The 26,062-nt window shown below is 43.6% G+C and overlaps 1 protein-coding gene and 1 long non-coding RNA gene across 3 annotated transcripts in view; one reads left to right on the top strand and one right to left on the bottom strand.

The window, feature by feature from the left end:
- The window catches only part of cdi (center divider), a 49,389-nt gene that overhangs the window by 20,617 nt on the left and 2,710 nt on the right, over window positions 1–26,062 (top strand). The window contains exons 3-8 of one of the 2 annotated variants that reach the window (NM_001260262.2): window positions 12,820–12,941; window positions 23,165–23,363; window positions 23,423–23,508; window positions 23,585–23,837; window positions 23,898–25,666; window positions 25,929–25,977. In NM_001260262.2, coding sequence (NP_001247191.1) covers window positions 12,820–12,941; window positions 23,165–23,363; window positions 23,423–23,508; window positions 23,585–23,837; window positions 23,898–25,666; window positions 25,929–25,950 — 2,451 coding nt within the window. In that variant the 3' untranslated portion in view covers window positions 25,951–25,977. Of the gene's footprint in view, window positions 1–12,819; window positions 12,942–23,164; window positions 23,364–23,422; window positions 23,509–23,581; window positions 23,838–23,897; window positions 25,667–25,928; window positions 25,978–26,062 lie in introns of both variants that reach the window. The other variant, NM_079677.4, reaches the window with a different exon arrangement.
- Window positions 15,135–15,634, bottom strand: lncRNA:CR46041 (long non-coding RNA:CR46041). Its single transcript, NR_133418.1, has one exon. It is a non-coding gene; the product is annotated as a long non-coding RNA:CR46041 (long non-coding RNA).

The following is a 26,062-nucleotide window of genomic DNA, read 5'->3' as shown; positions in this document are numbered from 1 at the left end:
ATTGCATTGCATTGGCTTTTCAGCGAACTCTGGCGAACTTCGAAATCATCGAGGATGCTGGCAAAAATAGTTTAGCTTTTGAGATCCCAGCTATCTGCAGCAGTTTCGCTCGCCGGCGATTGGCGGAGCATTTAAGCGCACTCAATACGTGTAAATTGTATGCCTTCGCGCGTTCATTCATAAAAATGCATTCTGACACAAGGCCTTGAGCATATTGCCCCTTGACGACGACGACGACGACGATGATTGCCCAGCCTCCATCCGCTGTAGAACTGATTCATCGCCAGCGTGTTGCAGCACAGTGGGTCCGGTAATGGGTATATGATAATTGTTATACGCAATTATAAATTATAGCTTATATTTCAACAATTCATTACTCAATAGCTACTGTGGAAAAACTAGCTTTAGACCCTTAACAGGTTTTTATAATCTCTTATTACGATTTTTACAATAAAATTGTCTTGTTATTAGCTTAGCAATGGCAAGAGATTTAACTTTATAATTACTATTATTTTACACGATAATTCAAGTGTTTTGACCACTGTGCACCGCGGGCAGCGCTTGTCAACTGTGTTGTCACTGTTGTTGTTGCTGTCGTTGCGATATGCATTTCATAGTTTTGCATTGATTCATTTTGGAGCTTCGGGCAGACGCCGGCGATCCAAACACATTAGTAATATATGACCCCATTATTATGACTATATATATATATGCTGTTGCCCCTTTTTCGTTTTTTTTTTACTTGCTGTTGTTGTTGTTGTTTTGGTGTCGCAGGGGCTGCACCCAAAAGTAGAGCTCATTTAAATTTGTCACGGCGCCAGAAACCACGAAATGTTATTATTTTCCTGTGTTGCATTTTCTAAGCCCAGACTGGGTTTTTTTTTTATGAGGCAACTAAAACGCATCTGACGAATTGACGGCTGCTCCCAGCAAATGTGCCCAAAAAAAAGAGGTACAAAATTAAATAAATTTCGAGATACTCGGCCTTTATTCATACGAATATGGGTGTCGTGCAACTTTATTATTATTATTTATTTATTTTCGAACGCATTGGAAAAACACAGCAGAAAAACCAAAACAAAAAAACGCTAAAAGACCGAAAAATAATGAGCAACATTTTTTTTTGTGGCAGTGAGGGTGCGGCGCGGTGCTTGTTTGTGAGTAAGCTATTTTAACGAGTCGCCAAATGGGCCTGGGAAAAACAGAGCTCTGTTTGTTCTAATTGATTGCGAGTTTGCATTTAGTTAGTCTGCTTGTACTTATTTGTTTGCATTCCATCTGGGCCGTAATTCGGAGTGCCTGAATGAAGGATATCCAAATGAAATTACTCACCGAGACGGGACCCGGCTCTCGACTGCCTCTGCTGTTTGTTGTCACCAACTTTCAATTAACGAAATGACAGGCAAATGCATTCCGACTTGTTCCATAAATCCGAGCTGCAGTGTCCGGAGTTCGATGACCTCGCTCGGTTGGCGAGGGTGAAACACACTGTTGACACACGACGACTGACTGCCTCGCTGATTTAGCCTTGAAATAGTTGACATGTCGCAGGCTCTCCTCCAGTCAGACACCCATCCAGTGATCCAGCCATTGGACCATCCAACTATCCGACCATTCAACCATTCATATCCATCCCTCCGCGGCAATGGAGTAATAAAAACAGAGGAGGAGCGCGTTGGAAAAGTTGAGCGACAAGCGACATGACAAGATGCTATGCAGATGTTGCAGTTGAGATTGGGTTTTTTGACTAAGTTTTCTGATTTATTTTAAACTTGATTTCGACATAACATAATTTGCCAAAGGAGCTGAAATATTTGGAAAACCGCTAACTAACAATGGTGTGGAAAACGAAACAAAGCAATCATATATATAGTGCAGACTTTCTTTTTGAACCAACTAACACGCGACATGTAAGCAGCAGGCACATCTGCGTAGGTTTTTCCAATACAAAGTAATTTATTGCCCTCGTGTTTATGAATTAAAAAACTTCCAGGCGACTAGAGTCAGGAATTCATCTCGAAAATTTTCTCACATTCGAAAACGTAATGAATTCGTAGCGGGGCTTACTTGTCCGCTCTCTTGGCCAATTTGAAATGTGCAGCCAACTGTTGTGGGCCGTGTCTTTGTTTATTTGCTTTGGCAATATAAGATTATTCATTTTTTGAGTGTTTATAACTGCATTTCACTTTTGTGCGGGTTATACACTCAATGCACAAACGATGCGTAATTAAATTGTTTATTGTGTGTTGTTTTTATGTTTCTTTCTTCTCTACTTTCTTTATGTGGAGCGTTTGCACTTTGTTTCTGTTTCTGATTGCTCATGAAGTGTACAATAATTTATGCGCACATTTTAATTATCAAAAGTAGATTGTTAAACGAATATAAGTTCATTGCCATCGCACGCGTAGCACCGAATTAATAAATGTTTTTCCTTCTCTCTGCTTTCAGGTGAGCTTTTTTTCGTTCCTTATTGTCAAATCCTTGGATTTAATTGCACGACATTCGAGTGACTACTGAGGTAACTGAGACCAGGTAATTTGCACGACTCCATTCGGCTGTGCGTGAGAAATTTCCTATAAATATTTGCGACAATTAAAAAGCTATTTTAGCCCGGGTCTGCAGCCCATGGCTCACTCAGCTCCCAAACAAGCCGCTGATTGATGGACTTGAGCTTGAAACGCCACCAATCGCCACCAGTCCAACTGGTTTCTGCACTCAGAACAAAATCTTATTAGATTGAACTAACAGAACATTACAACAGATTAAAAGAGGGCTTTTAGATGATCTGATCTGCAGACTTGAACTAAGTTTTGCACATATTTTATAAGTTTTTCCTCACAAAAGTTGACACTTTTAAGTAAAATCAGTTTCAGATTGAAGTAATCTTCAATTAACACTCAGGAATTGAATTACTTATCTTGGAAAATACAATAGTTAAAGACTTTAAACCTTAAGATTGATTCAGCTTACAGAAATGGAAGCTCAAACTAAAAATCTTAAATAGGTATTGAAAGATAACCCAATTTTTTAAACTATTATCCATGTAGTTGATATTCTTTTTTTAACGTGCAATACGATCCGGCTTCGATTAGAACTAGTTGGGTGCTGGCGATGGCGATGACGTTGGGCGACACGTGTAGTCGCCGACCAGTCCGGCCCACTTGACATGAGTTGCACAAACGCTAACTGGCGGTGATGGTGGCGGGGGGAGAAAAGGGCGGGGGCAAGGGTCTTCCATCATACGGACTGGCTACTGTGGCAACCGGCAGCATGTGGCACTTCATCAAGGGCAGACGTCGCCACGATCTCAATGGAGAGTTTAGAGTGCTGGCTCCGTTTGGCCTGGCTGGCTGGTTGGCTGGCTGGCTGGCATTCCTCGGTGTCTCGCTGGGAGAACAAACGCAGCCGCCTTTCCCTGTCCGCGGCATGCCACATTTAAAATGTAAACGCCAATTGATTATTAACGCGCCAAACCAATTACATTTCGTACCCGATCGCGCACTTAACAAGCCGACAAAGTTCGAGCCGTTCTGGGTATGGAAATTGCGTGGATTTCGAATGCAGCTCTTTGTGCCAAAGATCTCTCAAGAGACTCGTCGTTTCTCTAGCTGAAATACCCTTTCTCCAAGATGGACACTCATGATCCTTGCCAGCCTTAAAAGGATATTAAAAGATTCGATTCTAAAGTGGATAGTAACATACATTATCATAAGGTTATAAGGATAGTAAAAACTTCTATAAATCTCTCTTAGTTGAGCAAAGATAGGGTATTCCCCATTTCTGTGTTGCCTTGCAACTTTCCCATCTTGTCGGAGTTTTCTCTAGCCAAATAGGGAGGCGAAAACCCTTTCGCATGGCATCTTGCTTGTGCTAATCGCCAGCAGCATGCCAGTGACCCTTTAATGGTCACCATGCAACGGACACCGATCCAATCCGATCCGAAGCGACCCAAGTCGTCTTGATTGGATCGGCTTGGACTGTTTGGTCTTTGGGCCAATGGTGGAATGGTGGCGACATGGGCGCTGGGACTGCTTATGGCAAATGCGCCACACTTAGTCGAATAGCCGGAGAAAAGCGATGGAAACGGAAGTGCTTGTTGTTGTCATTTAATGAAAACCTAGGAACGGGGATGGGGATGGGTAAGCCAGCGGAAGGCGTGTGTCTGGATTTTATGTTGATTTTAATCACAGGGACGTGTCACAACTGGCCAAATGCATCTGTTGTTGTTGTTGTTGTTGGTGGTGGTGGTGGTGAATGTGTGTGAGTGCAACTGCTGTGTGGCAAAAAGGTACTACTCACAGACACGCGTGCTTTTCTAATTTAATTGACAGAGCCCACATCCATTGATGTTTGCGATTTAAGGCGTGCGATAAAAGCAATTAAATTGTATGACTTACTCGCCGTGCATAAGTGATCAAAGAGCTTAGTGGCAAGAAGGGATTGTCTGGCGCCGTAGAATCGAATGGATTGGTTTGAAATTAAAACTGAAAAACTAGCTTCTCTGTTCGATAAATTTGTTTGTGTATTTTCCCACCCCATCGAAGCCCCTTTCAATTGGCAATTCGATCAATTTAGTGGCTCTAAGGTCAAATTATTTTGCAGCACACCCCTCCTAATCCCTCCCCTTTTTGACGTATGTATGTACTTGAAAAACGCACTGCAAGTCGTACAGATACATATATGTATCTACGCTTCAGTTCTGGCTTTTCACTTCCACCTATCGATTGACAGTCGCCACATCCAATTAACAGTTTGCTACTGTCTTGTGCGGTTTTTGTTTTTATTTCATTTCTGGTATTTAGCACAGTTTGTTAGAGGCGGCAACTTGTCGATATAGATACATATACCCATATATATATATAAATATATAGATATATATAGAGGTGTCTATAGCTGCTGCTCATGTACAACAAGACGTCTTTAATTGATTTTGTGTTACATTTATCCATTTAATTGCCTTAACCATGTATCGAAGATTAATTTATTTCTCATACTCGGTGTGGCAATGGCACTGTGCTTATAAATATGGATTGTAGCTTTAGTTCTTGTATCAGAAGTTTTAACGTGTACTGATAACAAAACGGAAAGAGGAACATGTTTGGAATGCATTTGCTTGCATCATACCGACTGGCTATAAAAGTGCACTAGGTTTTATGATAATTTCTGAATATATATGCATATGTATCTCCCCTGTGAGTCTATTATAAGCTCAGTCGTGTGAGTGGTGTTTCTAACACTTTCTAAGGCACCCCGTTAAAATTTTTAAACGACAGAGTTTTTGCGGAACTACCTTGGGGAGTTTTTTCCGCGCCGAATATTAGAGAAAACGAAATAACTGAAAAGCGTAATGCCCATGCAATCGCTACGTGAATAGTGCTAGTTATATGTACATATATATATACATAGATATGTATGTACAATCTGCAATCTAAGATCCCTCGACTATCTGAAGGCACTCAACGGGCCCGAAACGTGGGGTCGGTTAATGACGTTGCTGGTTTTTTTTGTTTTATTTTATTTTTTTTTTTTTTGAGGTGCGTTTGTGAGAGTGTGTTTGCTTAACCCATTTATTATGTCTTTTGCCATGCCATTGATGCAAAAGTAAACAAGTTAAGCGGCTTTTAATTTTATTATTGTACGGTCTGCTATAGCGGAGTATCGTAAAGTACACAAATAGAGGTGAAGCCGGAGTGAGATAGCATTCTATCAACTATAAATCAGTCTAATATATTGTTCGGCAAATTATTAAGTCATTATATATATATATAGCGGATTGCCCATTTCAGCACATTCCACAACCGCAAATGATTGATATCTCCAAGAATACGAATATGAATAATTATGACCTTCGGATCGGCGGATAGGTAATAGGTAATAGTTGTACTATAATTTTTCGTCTTGGCGGGGGTCGTCGACGTTCTCTTCGTTTAGAGTGATTTCGAATGATCTAGGGGGAAATATGCAGCTGGGCAAGCCCATAAACAAATCAGGTTCGATCCAAGCCAAGAATGTCTTGTTGTCGTCGTCGTCGTCGTGCGCCTCACCTAAACAAACAGCCATTCCGTATCCATGGCAGGCACGTCGTAGTCCAGTTTATTATTAATTTCAGAGGTGAGCAGTAGGAGCAGCACTTCCCAAAGATATCGCTCACGAACCCTTAAGCGTATGCAAGTCGTATGATACGACCCACCTCAAACTGCTGGAACTGAAAACTGAAAAGAATATACCCCAGTTGCCGAGTCATCCTACACATGACGGTTGTATAGCTGGAATGGCTGGATTGTTACTATTGTGTGACATTGTTATAATTCAATATGTAGAACGTGTTCGATTTTGAATGCTTTTTATGGCCGAGAAACGACGCCGGTCGTGTAATCGTAAACTTTTGCTGTCGTCCGATGTCATTAAAGCCAAGAGTCCTAGAGTCTCTCAGTTCGTGAGAACAGCATTACGGGGTCTTTAAAATGAATCGATGGATGGGCAGTGGCTGGGGGAAGGGGCAGGGGCAGGGGCACGAGGATGATGACGGTGACATAACATGGGCCATTAAACTATACTTAGTTATAGACCGACTGGCAGTTAGTCGTCCAACCCATCTACCCAGCCAGCGAACGAACGTGCAATGAACTGCTGAAGGTGATCTCGAAGGCTGATAGCAAGTGAGGCCTCCTTGTCAGATTTAATTGATTATGCAATGTTTGTTATTATTATTATTATTACTTTGAGCTTAGCTGATAAATACATGAGATGTGCACTGGCAATTTCCGCGTGTTCGTGATGCATAGCGGTTTTTAGTTTAGTATGCGTTAATTGTCCCCGCCTCCGCCAAAACAACATTCGCTTTTCCTTACCCCTCGGGTTTTTTCAATTTGATATCGAATTTCCATGTTGCCTACAACTAACAGCTAATAATTGCTGTTGTTACAAAAAAAAAACAGACTGGCAAAAGAAATTGCCAGCTCCCACCTCATCCTCCCACTAAAAGTTGTGCAATATGCGTGAGCTTGCTGCTGATGTTGCTGTTGCTATTGTAGCTGCAGCTGTTGCCGTTGTTGCTTCCTGCCCCGGCAACATCTAATGGCAACAACATTTTACTTTGCTAAATTATTTGCTTAACACGAAATAAAATTTTGTTAAACATGTGCTGTGCCGCAAAGGAAAAGGTGAAACAACAGGCAGGAGCTGCATGGCAAAGAAAAGACGGTAAACGCCTGAAAAAAAAAAAAAACAACAACACAAAACAGAAAAAAACAAACATTCCAAACTAAAGCAAAAAAGATTTGCATAACTGCGCGCCAAGGCTTCCGTTAACAATTAAAAGCACAAACACACACGGTGCCACAAACCATAATAATAATCATCCGACGTCCGAGGCACACACACACAGACACACATTATTATCCAACAAGTTCAATAAAAGGTTGCATAAATCTGAAACTGTATCTTGCCCCCGATAATTGCAGCTTGCAGCACACAGCCTCGAATATTCTTTGATTTGCACTCCTCAAAATGGACAACACGGACAACTTCCTGGTCGCCCACACACATGGTGCATATACCACATGTTGCACCGCCCACCGCCCAATTAAAGCATTTGGAAAAAAAAAAGAAAAAGCAATAGTGATGGTGTGAATGTATAAGGTGCAACAGCGAATTCCGCTCGTTTCACATGAAAACCAAATTCGAAATCGCTTAAAACGGCACTTGAGCTTATGGTTTTTTGCCGTTGTTTACGACTCTGTTTGTGGCCCGGGCATATAATATAGAGAGATATATATCTTTTATTTGGCGCTGGCTGGCTGAAGTTTTATCTGCACTTGTGTTCCGCTATTGTCGGCTTAATAAACGTTTATGGTGATTGATGCACACGCTCTCGCTCTCTCGCTTTTTGGCTAATTAATTGGGGATCCCATCCCTTCGGCCAACGGATGCATTTTTATGGCCCAATCATAAGTTTGCCCTTGGGCAGTTGAACTTTCCATACTTGCCGATGATAAGCTAGGCTGATTAGATTACCCATTGAATTATAATCCTAGTACTTGACTGTGCTGATATAACCAGAGAATATGTAGGTTTTATATATGTTCATGTTCAGCCAGATAAGGCTAAAACAATTTTGATACGGTCAAATAATGTCTAAAAATATTTGTGCCTACGTCAGTGCAGCTGTCAAGGTTAATTTTAGTTCTGCCATAAGTGAAGAAGATATAAACCATACCTTATAGGCAAATGTAAATTAAAAAGCTTGAAGCACACACTTCTTATAAGATAGATTTAGGTTAAAATCCTTATTATACTTGGCTCGTTCTCGTGACAATAGAGCGTGCAATATTAATACCATTTAACCCGATTTCAGCTCCATGCAAATTTCCAAACAAAGTCACCTGTCTCTCTGCATTGGCTCGTTATAACTGACCATAGCAATATAAAGGCCATTTAGTTAGAGCGGCCCCTGACGCCCAAAAGCAAAACTGAAAAGCCAGTTGTCGTGGTAGAAATGAAGACAACAAGCCGGCTAGCAGCAGTTATCTGCTATCTGCCAGCCAGCGAGAAAGAAGAAAGCAAACTGGGTTAAATTCCATTCAAAAGCCGGCTTCCATCGCTCAGCTCGCCAGCTGGTTCTTTTCCTGCCAACAAGTTGTTGGCAATGGGAATGGGAATGGGAATGGGAATGACCAGAAGTTGGTGGCAGCAACACCTCGCCTAATATTTGTCTTACTACATGGTTTTAGCCGACATTTCTCTGTCGTCTCGGAGTGCGTATTTCTGGGCATTGGGCTTTGGGTTCGCGCAACGGTGTGAAAAACGCGACGGAGTGTGCCAGAACACGTTTTGGCCAGACTCACTGCCACTACGGAGCCGTTCCGCCGGTGACATTGTACCGCTAACTGGTGTTGCCACAACGCGCTGCCTACCATGTGAAAGATGATTGACCAGGCATGGCTCTGACTCTGGTGAATGAAAAAACCCAACTGTAAATCGCATTAAGTATTTGTCAAGCAGCAAAATGAACGAAAACGCAACAACGCCGTGTAAATAGCTGGAATATTTTCAACACCAAAAGCAACTAACTAACTGGTGGTAGCCGGTGCAATCGAGTCGAAGATCGAATGTCACACGTGTGCCCCATGCCGCGTCCGTTTGGCTCAAAACGCGTTTTTTGGCCAACAAAATTAATCACGAGTATGTAACGAGCGCGCTTACAGGCCAAAAAATGAGCGGGTTTTTCTCTCTCTGCCTACCGATTACCAATATTTTGTTGGTTTTTTGCTTGCATCTTTCTTTTCCTTTCCGCCGGCCGAAATGTCAGTGTGAGTGGCGACTGGTTTTCGGCCAAATGCCTGGACTTTTGGTCAAAAAAGGATGTTTTTTTTTGGCGAGCTGGTGCGGCAACTTTCGTTGTTGTTTTGTTTCCGCAACCGCCACCATTTTTATTGTGGCGTTGTTTTTGTTGTTTTCATTTTTGCCCCAACTGAAAGTGAAAATACGAGTATTTTACGGCAAAAGGCAAGAAATTTGTTTGCATGCCGAAATGCCTGCTGACTTGCTGCCGCCTGTTGACATAACCATCGATGCAATCCAATGAGATGAGTAGCCTCTCAGCTGGCCATTAAAACTGGTTAAGTAATAATCATTTGATGCGTTTCATTTGAATGCGCAGAACGCACAACTGTGACTTCACTCTCACCTCCTGCGGTTATTGGCCGGTCGTCTTCATTGGCGGAACTTTAAGTTGGACATTATTTGCAGTGCAAACGAAAAATTAAAAGCGTTTCCATGCTTCGAAATAAGCAAACAGAGCCAATAAGTTGAAAATGCTCTTCATGCGCCTTCATAATTGATTTCTTGTTCTGCTGTTTACGTTCGACTATTGTTTATCACACATTTTGGGGCTAAAAAATGAAACGATGAATTTCGGGGGAAAATTCCTGGATTTTTCTAAGCTGCTAAAAAGCTTTTAGAATCCAATCTTGGGAGTAACTTTCCCACACACGACGACGACGACGGCGACGACGACCCAGATCAATGGTGGTTTCTTTCACTGGAACACCTTCGTTTTCGGATTTCGCCCGTAATTGATTATTTTGGAAGCCCATCGATGCTGGGCTATGATGTATGAGTATGTTTGCGTTCTGTGGGTAATTCTTTTCTCACGTCATTGCTGGCCTAAACGCTTTTCAATAAGAAACCGACCGACCAACCGACCAAATGGACAGTCTTTGAAGCTGGCCGCCGAGCAAAAGATCAATCCACACACAGCTCAGCTCACATATGTATGTATGATGGATGTGGAGTGAGTTCTCTTTTAGCACAGTTGCAGAGACTGGCTCTTCGGACTTAGGAACACGGACGTGCCACTTTTTGGTCCACTGCACCAGCCGGAGGAGAGGCGGCTCATTCGCTTTGTCTGCGGCACGAACGGTTCGAACATTTTTGGTTAAATACACCACGTAGTTTGTGGAAACTGCACTGCCGCTTTTCATCTGCAGCGCTCATTAAGCGCTTCGAAAGCATTCTAAAATGGCATTTAATGGTTTAATTGTCCCGGCAAACACTCAATGGACACACACACTTGGGGAGTGGCCCTTTTGATGGCCTGTCGCTCGGGATGACAGGGCTGTGTGACAGAATGTTGTCTGTAAGGTACACGGTCTCGTTTTATGCAAATCAATTTGGCAAACGGACGTAAAGCCATCAACTTTATTGGTCACGCACAAATAATTAGGCAATTAAAGCAAGAAATACAGTGAGACCTCACTAGGTGGGAAACTTTCAGGAATCAAGATTTCAAAGAAATAGAAAAATACATGGAAGTCCCCTATATCATAGATAAAAGTATGAATTATTTAAAGAAATTGCTATTGATATGATAGATAAGATATGATATTGCAAATTTAATATATATTACATATATTATTTGGTTTTCTCACAAAATTAGTCTTGCCATTATAATCGATATATGTATGATGAACAGCAGCGATTTAAAAGAGAACTGCCTTACTGCAAATATATTTTTTCGAGTCCATCCGGCTGGGTGTGTCAGCATTATGAGGTGATTTTATTGCGGAAAGCATATAGGTATAAATATAACTTATAAGTATATTGAAAGCTTTTTGAGTGGCAGATAAGCAAATGAGCGAATGACATGAGAAGCTAGCCGAAAATAAAGTGACACCAAGCGGAAATCGAATTCTGAGCCGAGTTAAGAATCTGGGCAACCACCTCTTTTCCTTACCCTCTGCTTTTGATTTTGATTGCCACATTCTGCTGCCGGCGGAGACAACAAGCCAAACAACTCATGACTGCAGACCGCCGTGAATTGGACTTCGGCCGCTGGGCGTAAGCGAATATCTTGTAGCAAATGGCAACAGAAACTTCATAAATTTGTTAACACCGACGCAAAGGCAGCTAGCAGATAGAGAATGGAGGCCAGCTCACAGTCGAAATGAGCTAAAAGCGCAACAGGACAATAAAGAACGACTTGGGAATGACTTGGTTACGACTTGGTTGTTTGTACACATAAAAAGGTACTGCAGGTAATGGTAGCATGGTAGTTGTCGGCGTCGTGTGTGTCACCCACGCACACGTGTTCCCGGTCTCCAAGTGTCCCCCGTATCCTATCTATCTATCCAGCCATCCAGCCATCCATCCATCCGGCCTGTATCAGCTTACTCACCTACATATCTATATATATATATGTATGTATGTAGATTCCGCTCGAGCGAATTGCAAGGGACAAGGAAACTTAATTTGCTGCCATTAGCAAAGAGCCGAGAAATTCGCGCTCAAGGAATAGAAGTGTGTGGAAGTGCCACAGCCTGCTGTTTGTTTTCACTACGTATTTGCAGTGTGTTTGTTGGCATAAAAATAGAATAGAATACTAAAATTCAAGAAGAGTTGAACACTAGTTGCCATTGTCCACATAAAAACGAGTGTTGTTCGTGTGTACGTGTGTGTGCTTTGGCAGCAACTTGGGGCTATTTGTTTAAGTGAATTGTGAATAATGTTGTCTGGCGCCAAGTGGCAATCCCGGCTCAGACGCCCAACGACCAGCTCGAAACTGAGAAAAAGTCGCTCTTAAATCTAAAGTATAATCTTCAAATAAAGATACTAATGTTCTTTGTTATTTGGTTTCAAGTTTAGATGGCAACAGTTCTAGGTTATTTTAAAATATTTTAACCTTTTCACACGTCGTCTAGAATATTGTAAGATGATTTAAACGATGTCTAGCCTGGGGTTAATTTGCTAACTCAATTAAGTAATTTAATTTCTGCTTCTAGTGTAGATGTACAGGAATAGCACCTACATACCAAATGACATTTAACCCTTTTTGGTGGGCGTATGTACCTATTACCAACCCAACCCATCTGGAAAAGGCGAATTCAATTAACAATTTTAATTGTGATTGCAGACGACTTCTCTGGCGCGCAAACCACCGACCATCAAATTGCATTGGACCAAAAATTGCCAGCGCAGACAGTTAGACGGGTTTATTGATTTTTCATTTGGTCTGCACAAATCCATGAAAACCACTTTGCTTGTTGTCTCACTTGTTTCGATGCAATTATCCACCAGCTCTCGAACTATTTGCCTTGCACTCGCCAACAACTTTCCACGCGAACTTGACCCTGGAATTCGAACATGTGTTTTTGTACCTGGTTCAGTTTTTAGTTTAGTCGTGTCCTCACATTTTGCACTTGAATTGTCTGACTGGCAGAACGATTTATGGATCTGCTTCTACATATATGTATATATTTTCATGTTTCTGATTTTGGCAATGTTTATACTGATTTCTGTTTGCTGATTCCGATTTTGCAGGTCACACATCGTACAACCGGCCAGGTGATGGTGCTCAAGATGAATCAGTTGCGGGCCAATCGACCGAATATGCTGCGGGAGGTGCAGCTGTTGAATAAACTTTCGCATGCGAATATATTGAGGTAAGTCTATAATATTATATTTATATGGTCTATAATATGAAGTTTGTGGTCCAGCCAGCTTATCGTCTAAAAATACCCATTCTAATCGCGAGCAAGCCAAAGCATCTTATGGGTCAATGCCAAACTCGATGGTCTGACTCATTCACTGATTTTAATTGCAAACTTGACTGCGTTACTTATTTATGTATGAATGCTACTTGTTGTTGTCCACTCTGGATGATAATATGTATTTACACACACATATATTGACATATATACATATATACTACTCCCCCCTTAGCTTTTGATGATCATGTGGCCCGATTGTGTTTACGCATTCAGTTCGCACCTCGACGCGAATTGACCATTCATTTAAATGGATTACGTAAACAATTTAATGGGTTCATCGCGCGGGGTCTTTATTTTAAATTCTACGCAAATAATGCCCATGTTCTTCTCGGTCGGTTTCAATTCAGTTTTTGGCATATTTTACACATGATTTCTCAGCACTTAGGTTAGGGGCTGCTTCTGCTGGCATCATCAAAATAATACTGACCTATGCTAAAATGGAAATGATCATATATGTATGTATGTATGTATGTAGTATATGAGGGGTATGATTCACTTTCAGCCTGTCGTCGTAACTCTTGACATCTGTGCTTCTGGGGCCGCTCACTCCACTGACATCATTATGGATATTATTTTTACACACAAATGTATTTATGGCAGCATGAGTGCTTTCAAATTAATAATGTGCAAATATTTACTGTTTACCGCAATGAGATTGGTCTGTTATGGTTTCGCCGATTTGTTTATATTTTTCGACTGGCCATTTGCTATTTGGCATTTTGAAAGAGTACCCCCAGTTGGAGTTCAGAGCAGCGGGTTCAAGACCAAAATCGCACAACACATTTCCGATGCTCGCGCAAAGGTCAAGTTCAGGCTGCAGCAGAGTCTCTGCTGTGTAATTACCTTGGCAGTGACCAGGTGTGTTGGGTGGGTTTGGGGGGTTAGCAGAGTTTGGGGGGGGGACCCTCTCACGGGTCACAGAAAAAAAAAAAACAAACTGCTGATGTAATTGGCTGGCTGAGTGGCAGAGTCTGAAACAATATGGCAAAGGCTCATGACATTGTTGTCTGTCGGACCTGACTAGATTTAATTGCCAAGCTGCGTAGAGCTTACTCACTTCGCTGGCGTTTGTTTTTTGTTTCTGTTTTTTCGAATATATTTCTACTATTTTTTCAGTTTGTTTTTCATCCTCACGTGACTGCACGCAACAATGAGTGTCTGATGGCAGCGACTTCAATTGTATGCAATTCTCAGGGACTTTTTGCTGCTGCTGTTGCCGTTTTCTATTTTAGCGATTTTTTCCGCAAAATGCCAGACCAGACAGACCAATCCATTTTGCACCGCCCATCTTTTCCTGCTCGCCTCCATGAATATGCAATTTCTGGCTAAGACCTTTTTCTCTTTCTCTCTGTGTGTGTGTGTGTTGTGGACCCGCCCTTTCATTTACCACGTTAACACCCCGAAAATGGCAAGAGACATGTCTTCTATATTAGCTGCCATTCTTTTGTTTTTTAGGCATTCAAACTTTAAACTCGTATAATCCGAAAGATTAAACGTTAAGAAGGCAACGCGATTTGATCTGACCTCACTCGGGATTTTCCAAGAGTTAGTATTGGTAGAGCCCACCTGATTTTATGACATCTGTCATTAGCGACTGTTTCTGACACAGAGCTAAGTGAGAAACGTGCAACGAATCGCGGTCGGGGTATTAAATGCAACGGATTCTGTTGATTAAATGCCCTGGCTGGCCAACTTATTTCGCTGTGTGCGCCGGGCTCGTTGAGAGATGGATTTGGGTCAGCGGAACACAGCCAGTCTAAAGCGAATCCATGCAGCTGCCAACTTTTCTTTATTCGTCGGCACTAAATGAAAATTCTAAAAACTCTGGAATGCAGCTGTGGCGCCATCGGTCGACTGGATAGTGAAATTAAAATTCAGGCGCACGCATTTAATTCTTTGTTTTATGGATCCCCTGCAGCAAAGCTATTTATATATTTACACTGAGGCCAATTAATGCGACACTGCGAGAACAAGTAGTTGCAATCAAAAACAATATGTTGGAATTAACAGGATTTAAATATTTTTCATTTTTCAAACTTTATTTTACACCTTAAAGCTATTTAAGCACTTCAAATGAGATGCTTTATAATTATTTATAGCTTATTCTGTAAGCGCTGCATTTCAATCAATTTTAATATGTACTTTTATATATATTTAACAGCGTTATTATTTGTCTCAGTGTATGCATTTAGGTACTAGTACCTATGCCTGTTCCGCCCGATTGAATCCCGCTCATATCCGCGATCCTCGATCCGCGTTTGTGATTTTATCAGTGACGTGGATCGCTAAACACTCCGCTCCCAGGTCGTCCAAATGATCAACTGTACGAATGACTGACCGGGTTGACTGACAGTTAGTTAGTTAGTTAGTTAGTTAGTTAGGCGCTGCTCTTGTTGGCGGGCGCGTTTAATGATGCCTAACGATCGCGGCTGTCGGCTAACTGTCAAATTTTAACAGCTACACCGCTGGGCGTCCATGCGGGCCGCCTCCCATGGCGGCCTTCTACGATCCGATCCGATCCGATCCGGCTAATGAAGCCTATTGATTGGCTGCCAGAACTAGCTGTACCGTTGCATCCTCCGACTATCAGTGTAATGCCGATGCAGTCGAGCGTCAATAGAACTAATCTTTTGGGTAATTGAAACCGCCTTTCTAGCCGGCAGCACGCCATGTACTACAGCAATGCATCGAATAGTATGCACACCCACGCCCGAATCGCTGACTTATTGGCCACAAAACTGAAACTGAAACTGAAACTCTCACAACACACTCGACTGAGGATAGTTAGTTGAGTGGTTGCCGTTGGCGGCGTGTATTTTTTATGGGCTTATCACGCGGCCGCCGTAATGCGGAATGTCGCACAATGAGAACGAACAGCCAGCGAGTCGGGCAATTGCGAATGGCATTCCCCGCCCAGCCTTTGGCACGCCTCCCCTCTCTATTGGCCCACTGGAGCAACGGCACCCAGCCACCCACATGGCATGGCTTGTAGCTGTCGCCGCTCCCAAGCTGCCACCAACTTGACAGATAGTTTGCTCCATACTCTGCTCCCCAGCAGCAACACTAATGCACTGCGAAAATGTGGCTAATTGTAGTAGTAGTATTTGTTTCTAGGGGCTGGTCTCCAAAATTATACATGAATTCAAATGGTCATTCAAATAGAAAATGTAATTAACGTGATAGTTTACTTATCATCGGTAGTATGCATCGACACGCATGCATCTACGCATTATTATTTCATAAATTAAATGCACACATAACCTTGATATCTTTTTCTTATTAAGCAATAATATACTATTCATATTATTGGATACCTTATATCTCCTTATATCTCCTTATATTTAATACGTAATTCTTGATAGCGCAGCATACCCATCGTTTGACTCACAAATCCCATTGCAAGTTGACTTACATTATTGAGTGGCTCTCTCTGAATGTAAACACAGCGATGACGCTGATGGCGCCGGGTGCTCTACACTTTGTTTTGCCCCCTTTTTTTTATGGTATATACATACATACATTTATATATCAACTGGTGAAACAACAACTACTCCACTTGTAACAACCGAGCAGGGGGGGAATGGTAAACAAGCTGCCGCTTTGGCTCACAGCCATTTAAACGCTCATTTAACGCGACTCAGACCGCGCAAAGACATGTGACAGTTCTTAGCCCGGATCATTACGGGCCACAAACAATGGTGGAAATTCCGCTGGAGCTGCTGTTTCAGCTTTTGCTTTGGCGGCACTTGATCTTTGCGCCTGGCTGCGATGCTAAGCAGGTGATAAGTTGTCGGGCAAATGTTGACAAATTGTTGGCATGCGAATGCAAATGCGCGCGGGTTAATGACTTAAGGTGCTAACCCACCGGATTGGACCACTGAGCTCTCACCCTTTCTACCGCACAAGTTGCAGTTGAGCTTTTTGACCCCGATCTACAATAAAGCGACTTGGGCAATCAGCAATCAGTCAGCTCAGCTATTGATATAAACCCGGCGTTGGCGTTGCAAGAGGTTTCACTAAGGTCAGATTGCACTTAATTGAATAGCCAGTCAGACGATCGAGCTACCACCACCACTCATCTTGCGATGAGTAAAGTCGCGGCGTCACTTGAAGGTCGTCTGTGGTGGCGGAATGCCTGCATATAGGTAGTATACAATGGTATAGTATAGTATGGTATGGTATGGTACCGTAGTATAGATGCGATGATGTGTTTGCCACAAGCCTCCATTTTTCGAGGGGCCACTGCACATTGTTGTCTCTCGGCCATTATTTGTCTTGGCTGGATTTGTGTGTCGCCGAGCGTTGGCGGCTCATTTCTGTCCCCTTTTATGAAACGAAGCAAAATGAAATGCTTGCCAATAAACCGAGATGGCTGGCCTTGAATTGAATGGGCGCCCTCATCGGTGGTGGCACATTGTCGGGCTAATGAAAAGATTGCCGAGAACGGGCGAAAAAAAAAAAAAAATTGTTGACAATTTAATGAGAATTTTATTGTGCAAGATGGGTTCAATTGGCCATTCATGCAGCGCGACAGCAGTTTGAGTGAATTCCGAAATCCGTGCATATATAATTAAGTTCTATATGTGTGTATAGTAGATGTAAGTAGTTTAATGGGGGATTTAGTGTCTGGCCAAATTGAGTACTTAATTTCTGGCCGCCGGGTAGTTTGTACAGTTACCAGACTTTTAGACTTTGACAAGTTGCAGCAGCAACACCTGCTGCAACATTAGCTGCAGCAGCAGCAACATGAGGCCGAAAGAGAGCGTGTCATGATTGCGGCCATATAAACATTTCTTTTTATTGCTTAATGGATACCCTGGACGACGGGACTGCCAGACTGGTTGACTACTTGCAGCGCACTTTTATCAGCGCAGCTTTTCATGTTTGCTCGTCGATTGGGGTTTGTCAATTGTCGATCGATGGCCTGTAATTGAAGCTGCTCGGCTGCCTCCGTGTTTTGCCGTGTGGCACGAATCGTTGCCATTGCAGGCAGTGCAAGAAAGCTAAATTGGGTTAATTTCTGATTGATGATCAACATGGCCTGGTAAACTGTCGCGCGCAATTTCATTAGGCAGCTTGTTTTTCAGACGCCCGTGTGATCAGTGTGTTCGATTTGGATTCGATCGTCAATTGCATTGACGTCAGTGTATCTGTATCTGAATCAGCATCTGCAGTATTTGCATCACGGATTTTCATTAGCACTTCCGAATGCCGCCTATTTATGGAGCGTAGAGTATGTAGGTGTGTGCTAAATTTAAACCAATAGTGTGTGTTTACAGCAAACACGAAATTATGCATTCCATAGAGCCAGCAATTATCGATGGATCATCATCCACTTTGGTGGGAAGGGAGATGTTTTTTTTTTGTTTTTTGGCCTTTTTGGCAATGCCAAGCACAACTAAACTCACTGACCCAAAACTGGGGTATGCATATTGCTGTTATTTTTATTTATTTTGGTAATGCTTTATGTCTCAGCCACAATAATATGTATATGTATAGTACACAAGACAATGCGACGCAATTGCAAGTCATTGAACCCACGGCATTATTATTATTACATTGTGTTGTTGTCGCTGTAAGTGCTAACACATGTAAAAGTATAAAAAGAAGAGCAGCAGGATTGATGTACCCGAAAAAAAAAACGAGCAAGAGCATGAGTAATGTGTATCGCACAATACCCAGCGTTTTTTCGGCAACAGATGCAGATACAGATACAGATACAGATACAGATACAGATTGGAATTTAATGAGAGCCTGCCTTGCATTCCATTTTGTTTTGGTTTTTTATTATTATTTTGCTCAAGTTGCGTGCTGCTGATGCCGTGTTGTAACAAGTTTCTTGACAGCAATTACTCACTACTGTGCGTCCGCTGGATTTTTAGTTAGTTTATCTCCCAGCGATAAATCGTCTCATATTTGTCTGCATAAATCGCACTTGTGTAATTGTCAACTTCCGCATGAAAAAATAAGCTAAACAAAATAGAGCCGTAAAATGGTAAATAAACGTGTGTCAGGCAGGCCCGATGTCCCATAAAACATTCATCTCTCTCGCCCGTCTTTTGGCCCGGCTGACTGCCAACATTCACTTCCAATTTGCGTTTGCGTTTGCGTTTGGCCATTGTCTTTTGTCTCTGGCCTGCGTTTTTCGTATGCACGAAATTATGTCATCAACTTTCAATCAATTTCAATACACTTCAATCAATTTTTCACAACAAAAAGCGGGCATTAGATATTCAGATTTATGCAACACCCCGCGATATATGAGCTTTCTTTTTGGGCTGCACTAGCTTCCACTAGATTGAAAATCGGTCAGCAGTGAAAACAAGAAGAGGAAGTTATGGCCACCACTGTTGGATGTTGCTGCTGTTGCTGTAGCTGTTGCTGTTGCCGCCGCTGCTGCTGCTGCAGCTGCAATCTGCATAATTTTCGCATCACGTTTTGCATATTTTTCTAATTGAAAACCAAATTCAATCATTTCATTTCGCAATGCTGTTGCTGTTGCTGTGACTGTTGCTCTGTTGTTACTACCCGACAGCAGCAAATGCCGAATGGTAATTGCAGTTGGCAGCGTTTAGGACCATTTATAACGCCCATTGCCACGCCCCCGGCTGCGGCTGCTGCTCCAGTGCCACCGTCTCATTTGGAAGTTGGGCATTGGGCCTGGTCTTGGGTTATTTACTGTTTGCCTAAAAGCGAATTTTGTTTACTTTGTGTCAACCTTTTAACCCCGCGATCGTGCCGCTGCTGCTGTTGTTGCTGCTGCTGTTGGTGCTGCTGCTGTAGTTGCAATATCTGTTGCTGCCACTGATGTTGTGGTAATAATTTTCAATTAAGCGCAAAATGCTTCAATGCTCCAATTCGATTTGCCAACATAAAATGCTTCGGCGGCGGCGGCGGCGGCTATTGCAACACACGGGTGAAAGAATTCCAGCGGGATTTTTCATTTCATTAGTCTATCTAATAACCAAGCTGGCCTGGCCAGCGGCAGTTAGCGGACTTAGTTGGACTACTACGACTTCGTCTGTGAAAAGTCTGGGAAACCAATTGGCGCAGTCTTGGGAGAGAAACGTGCAAACGTGTCAATTTATGGTTTTCATTGCAACTTGCAAGAGAAATGCCGGCTGACGATTTGCCGACTGTTGAACGTACAGCGTTTTCCCGGGAAAACAGTGTAATATGCTCGTAACAAATATTGTAACACCTAGCGAAGCAGTACATTTCAATTTAACACCACATCACATCTCTTTTGGCTGCAGGGTAAAAACGGTAGAAAACTGGCGAAAATGCTGGCGAAACAAAAAAAAAGAAATTGAAAAACTAAACGCTGCCAGAACAATGATTCTTCGGCAGTTTCAGAGGCTTATAACCGCTTGAGTAGGTTTCGCTTCCTGCTCCCGGCATCCTTTAGCTGCAGTTTCTCAAGTGGGCCCCTCGACGTGTATTCATTTCCTGCTAGAGAATGGAATGGAATGGAGACACCTTCGCCTTTGGTACCTCCACCTCCTCCTCTTTTGGCCAGCTACTGACTGCTTTGCATTTGCAGGCAATGCTGCTTGATGTCGACGAACCCGCCTCAAAATGTCTGGCGACGCCCACTGCAAATGGCTCTGCCTTTGCCCCTTTTGATAATTAATTAATCTTTTTGCGTTCCGAAAATAACATTGCACCCAGCCTGATGAATGCGTTATAAATTAACTGCCCAATTAACAAAGTACTTTGCGTGCAATCAAACGATGTTGGCAGCCTCACTCTCATTTTAAAACAGAAACCAGTTTCTGTGCTTTTCAATTAAATCCTTTCCGTCAACAGATCTCTTCTTCAAAGCCACGTTGAGTTGAGAATGGCTTAGAGCGTACATTAAAGGTGTTAACTGCAGGCAAATCCTCTTAATGTAAGCCGCTAATGGGCAGGAAAAGGGCATGGAGTGGATGGGGGGTACACTCACTCGGGGCGCTAATCGTGTATCACGCAGTGAAATAAATTGAATTAGAACCGTAAATCCCTGCGATGGTCATGCAAATGGAAGTGCGGCATGCTGCACCCACGGTCACGAGTCGCGAGAAGAGTGATTGGTGGGGGGGGGGGGGTGTGAGGCATAGGTGTGTCTCTCCTGCTGGAGAGGATGTGCGGCAGACAAAAACCCTCGGGCCTTGGAGCCCCTACCTTCGCCGTCAACACCTGGGATCATCGAGCTTGTCTCGCCTTTGTGATAACTTCATTTCAGATCCGCGTCGAGCCGAGCCCTTGGGCTGTCTGAAGGGCTGACATGTGTCTGCCACACACTGGCGTGGCATATCTATCAAGAAAATATAAAAGGGTCATGCCCTCTTGGCCAAGACATTTCCATTTTTTATGCAGCGTAATAGCGCATTGTGTATGGTAATACAGTCGATCCTTTGTAGATCGAATTTTCTGAGAACAAACTAATTGAGTTACAAAAGCGTATAGATATCCCTCATGAACAAATACCACAATCGATTCCATCCAAATTTTTGAAATAATAAATATTTATTTAAACCATGAATGGTTTTAAATAGTCAGATCCTACGCCGTATATAAAAACAAGTTATTTTGTACAGTTTCCACTGTAGTGTCCTCACCTGAATTCACTGCCGGAAAGCCAGTGACCTGACTGATTTCAATTAAGCTTCCCCGCAGACCGCTGATGATTCTATCTGCTGTGATTCCCAATGTCAGTCGGCAAACGATGCAACTGGTGTTCTGGGCCAACCCCTTTGCAACTCGTATGTTAATGCGTTGAGACCACTCGGTTGTTAAAACGCGTCGGGGTGGCCATAACATTTGATTGCCAGTGCCCTGACGTCACGCGCCCAGTCGCACCCTGGAGACCCTGTTGTCGTATCCTTATTGACAGCCTGACGGAAAGGTGTCTGTTCTGCGGTGGATGAGGTGACGGGTTGCGTGCTCAAAGCAATTATTTCCGACCCACACACCGTTTGCTAAATTTATTAGCGATTTACTTTGCTCTGCGGTTGAACTAATTAAATAAATATTTACTATGAGCGAAGAATTAATGGCCCAATCGCGCACATAAACGTAAGTCAAACTTTTCAAACGCCACTTGAGTTTGTGCGGGGCAGTGTGGCGAATATATATTATATAGGCGATAAAGCTTATCTGGCACACGACGCAGAGTTTGGAACCATTTGGCCAACTCTTTTGGGCCATGGCTATAACCTGGGTCTGGCCAAAAAGAAACATGTGCGCAGATAAAGCCTGCAAGTCCGATTAGACCATTTGACAGAAGACGGAATGGAAGTGAACCCTTATCGATATGAACACCTGCACGGGACTTCAGTCACATGCGCTAATCGGCTATATTATATATTATTTCTATATATTTCTACAAGAACATCTCAGCATGATTATTAACCAAATGTGTTTTATATAACTACCCTGATTTTAAGGGTATACATAGTATGATGTGCACGCTGACATGCTTTCATAGTTCCGCTAAAGTTCATTGTCACCTTGAAGCATCATCGTCAGCCCTGTCTGGCAGCAGTTCACCTTTTTTTTTACCTGGCTGCACACAGTTTTGAGGAAGGAGTGGAGTTAGCAAGAAGGTAGACGCATGCGTTGCCATTTTCTTAATAAGCTTACAGTTCCGGTTGCAGAGCCTGGTGACCTCAGATTGTGCTGCCGCCAGGAGTGAGTCGGTGGTTGGCGGCTGGTGAGCGAGCAGCTCCTTAGGCTTAGGAGTCATTGACATTGTCTGAGCAGGAAGCGGAGATGAGTGCTTAGGAAGTGGTTTCTTTGTTCTTTAAATCCTAGGAGATTCCAATCCAACTCCCTATTCCAAGGAACTGTGTGTCCATTGAAGGGAAAACTTTCTCTTTTTATTGCGTGCTCCTGCCGCATCGGGGGATTCGAATTACAATTTCATTTTGCATCGAATCAAGGCTGAAACAATGCCAACAATCAGTGGGGGGTGGCCGATTGCATGTCGACCGGCGATAAGAAATCTGGGCTCCGCGAAGTTGCAGTGCCCGTCAAGTTGTGTGATTGAAAGTGAAACTTATTCGGGCCATACCGAATAGTTGCACTGCAGTGGCAAACTTTAACTAAGCGTGTTCCTTCCTCTTTCGCTTCAGCTTCATGGGCGTTTGCGTGCAGGAGGGCCAACTGCACGCCCTGACCGAGTACATCAACGGCGGCTCCCTGGAGCAGCTGCTGGCCAACAAGGAGGTGGTGCTCAGCGCCACGCAGAAGATAAGACTGGCGCTGGGTATAGCGCGCGGCATGTCCTACGTTCACGACGCGGGCATCTTTCACAGGGATCTGACGAGCAAGGTGAGCGCTAACTGCAAGGAACTCCAATAATTAGTATGCTAATCCGATTCTTCATTCAGAATGTACTTATTCGCAATCTGGCCAACGATCAGTACGAAGCTGTAGTGGGTGACTTTGGTCTAGCCGCAAAGATACCAGTCAAATCGTAAGTATATCTTGGTCTAAGCATAACATAAGTGTAATATAATTAAACGAATCCAAAATGGGCTTGCTTACAGCAGAAAATCACGCCTTGAGACAGTCGGCTCACCGTATTGGGTCAGTCCGGAGTGCCTGAAGGGCCAGTGGTACGATCAGACAAGCGATGTCTTCTCCTTTGGCATCATTCAATGCGAGATCATAGCCCGCATCGAAGCGGACCCGGATATGATGCCGCGCACGGCGTCGTTTGGACTGGACTACCTGGCATTTGTAGAATTGTGTCCGATGGACACTCCTCCTGTGTTTTTACGTCTGGCCTTCTACTGCTGTCTGGTGAGTTTTGGAATTATAATCAATATAAGAATGTGTTGTAACCCATCCGATAACTTACAGTACGATGCCAAGAGCCGACCCACGTTCCACGATGCCACCAAAAAGTTGACTTTGCTGCTGGAGAAATACGAGCACGAGTCGTCGGCCGGAGCAAGTCCACTCAGTTCCCTGGAGTTGATCAACTGCTCACCAGGAGGCAGCGATTCGGAGAACGTAACGTTGACACCCCGAGCATCAGTACCCACGGTGGCCACTATTTGTACTGCTCCTGCTGGCACTTTAACACCGCGCCATCTACAGGAAGTGGACGAGGACGGCTTCCGATTTCCAAGTAAAAAGTCTGCTTCGGCTGCGCTTCCGGGCACGCCAAATGGATCTGCTGGAAGCAGTGGCTTTGATGATCATATACTGAAGTCTAGAGTGCGACGGGCTACTCAGAAGTTGGAGGCCGAGATCTTGTTGCACCGGCGTTCGCTAAGCGAGAACATCATCCACTTCCCCATGCACACGTCGCCAAGTGACAAGGCGCGGTGTCATCAGATGCAGCGACAGCGCTCCTCAACACACTCACCAACGCCCCCAAGGCAGCTTTCCTCGGTTCAGTTGCCCGCCACGTCTATTCCAGATCCCCCACCGCTTCCCAAGCCCGTTCCAGCGGTACTCACACTGCGCAAAGTGGGCGATCCACAGTACAAGCCGACATCTGAAAAGGATCACAACGGCTCTAAACCCAATCCGTTTGAAGCGCTGGCGCAACTGCGTGGTGTCAAGAAAATCCTGGACGCCAATCCGAAAACCTATGCAGCAGGGGTGGGAGATCTATTCAGCTCATGCTTCGAGATGCTAGCGCCGTTCTTCAAAGAACTGGCCGCAATGCAGAGCAAAGCGGGGGCTCAGGGCGGAGGAACGAGTACGGAGGAAACATCAACGGGTAACAAGGCTTCGGCAGCAACGCCCAGTGAACCAAAGAGCCTGCCAGTGTCGCCGCATATGACGCGCAAATACAGCGCCATCGAGCTTCGACTTCCTCAGCGAATCAGCAATGCTGCTCCTCCAGCAGTTACCAGTGCTCCACCACCATCAATAGCATTGCCAACCGATGAGGATGACTGCGATGATTGCAATTCGGAAGGTGAGGATCCCGATGGCGGTGGCAACTGTGCAGATGCGGAATCAAGCAGCGATGACAGCGCCGTGCGTCCGTCCACTGTGCCAACCGCTCGAAAATACCGCGCGAATTCCTTGTATGCGCATCCGCTTTTTCGCGGCTCCAATGGCACCAGCATGAAAAGTACCAGTACTGGTGAATTCGAGAGTCCAACTCTACTGAAGGCCAGCGCATCTACAATCACGTTGACTGCGTCAGTGGGTGCGACCAATTCGTGTGAGGATCTGACTGAAAGCGCCAGAAAATCAAAAGAGCAAGCGAGTAGCGGTGCAACAGCGGCGGTGCAGGCTTTGCCCACTCCCATGTCTGGCTGCTCCACCAGGTTGGTGGAAACCCCGGTGTCCGTTTCATCCTGCACTGATCTTGAGCTCGACGAACTGAAAAACACCTGCGATCTGAACGAATTGAAGAACTCGTGTGAGCAGCTTCCCTTGAAGACAAACCTAACGAGGCGGGACTCTATAGAAAGTGGCTTCTTCTCGTGCTTTAACGAAGAGTCCGATGCGGCGATAACCAACAACAGTTTCGGACGGCAGCTGAACGGGATTGGATCGTTGGGGTTTGGTTGCGGCGGCGGGGGCAACAGTAGCAACTGCTGCTATGAGAAATTGAAGACGCAGCTTATGCTCGATGCATGCGTCAGCGCAGATAGTGAAATCAAGTGAGTAGATATTAGATATTTTTTTAACTTGCCTCGTAAAATCGTACCGTATTAGAAGAAGACTTTCGAGTAAATCTCTTAATTGTATAGATTTCAATTTAACTGAATTGTAATGACCATATTGTATCTTAAATGGCTTAGAATCAAAATAGATTTTTATAATGGATGTATTAGATGTTAGCTAAATGATCTGTGAATATACGTATACAAACTTAAATTTGAAAAATGTTGCATATATGATAATTATTTCGGCATACCCCAGGTTAAACACAGCCACGGTATAAATATCGAGCACCTAACGCACAAGCAACGTAAGTGACTTGTTTAGCTAAAGCATAAAAATCACAATCATAAGTCACTTTTTTCTTGATCGTGCTAATTGTGTAATATCATCTT

Source organism: Drosophila melanogaster, chromosome 3R (genome assembly GCF_000001215.4).
Source record: "Drosophila melanogaster chromosome 3R".
NCBI lineage: Eukaryota > Metazoa > Arthropoda > Insecta > Diptera > Drosophilidae > Drosophila > Drosophila melanogaster.
This window is presented reverse-complemented; position numbering and strand designations above follow the sequence as displayed.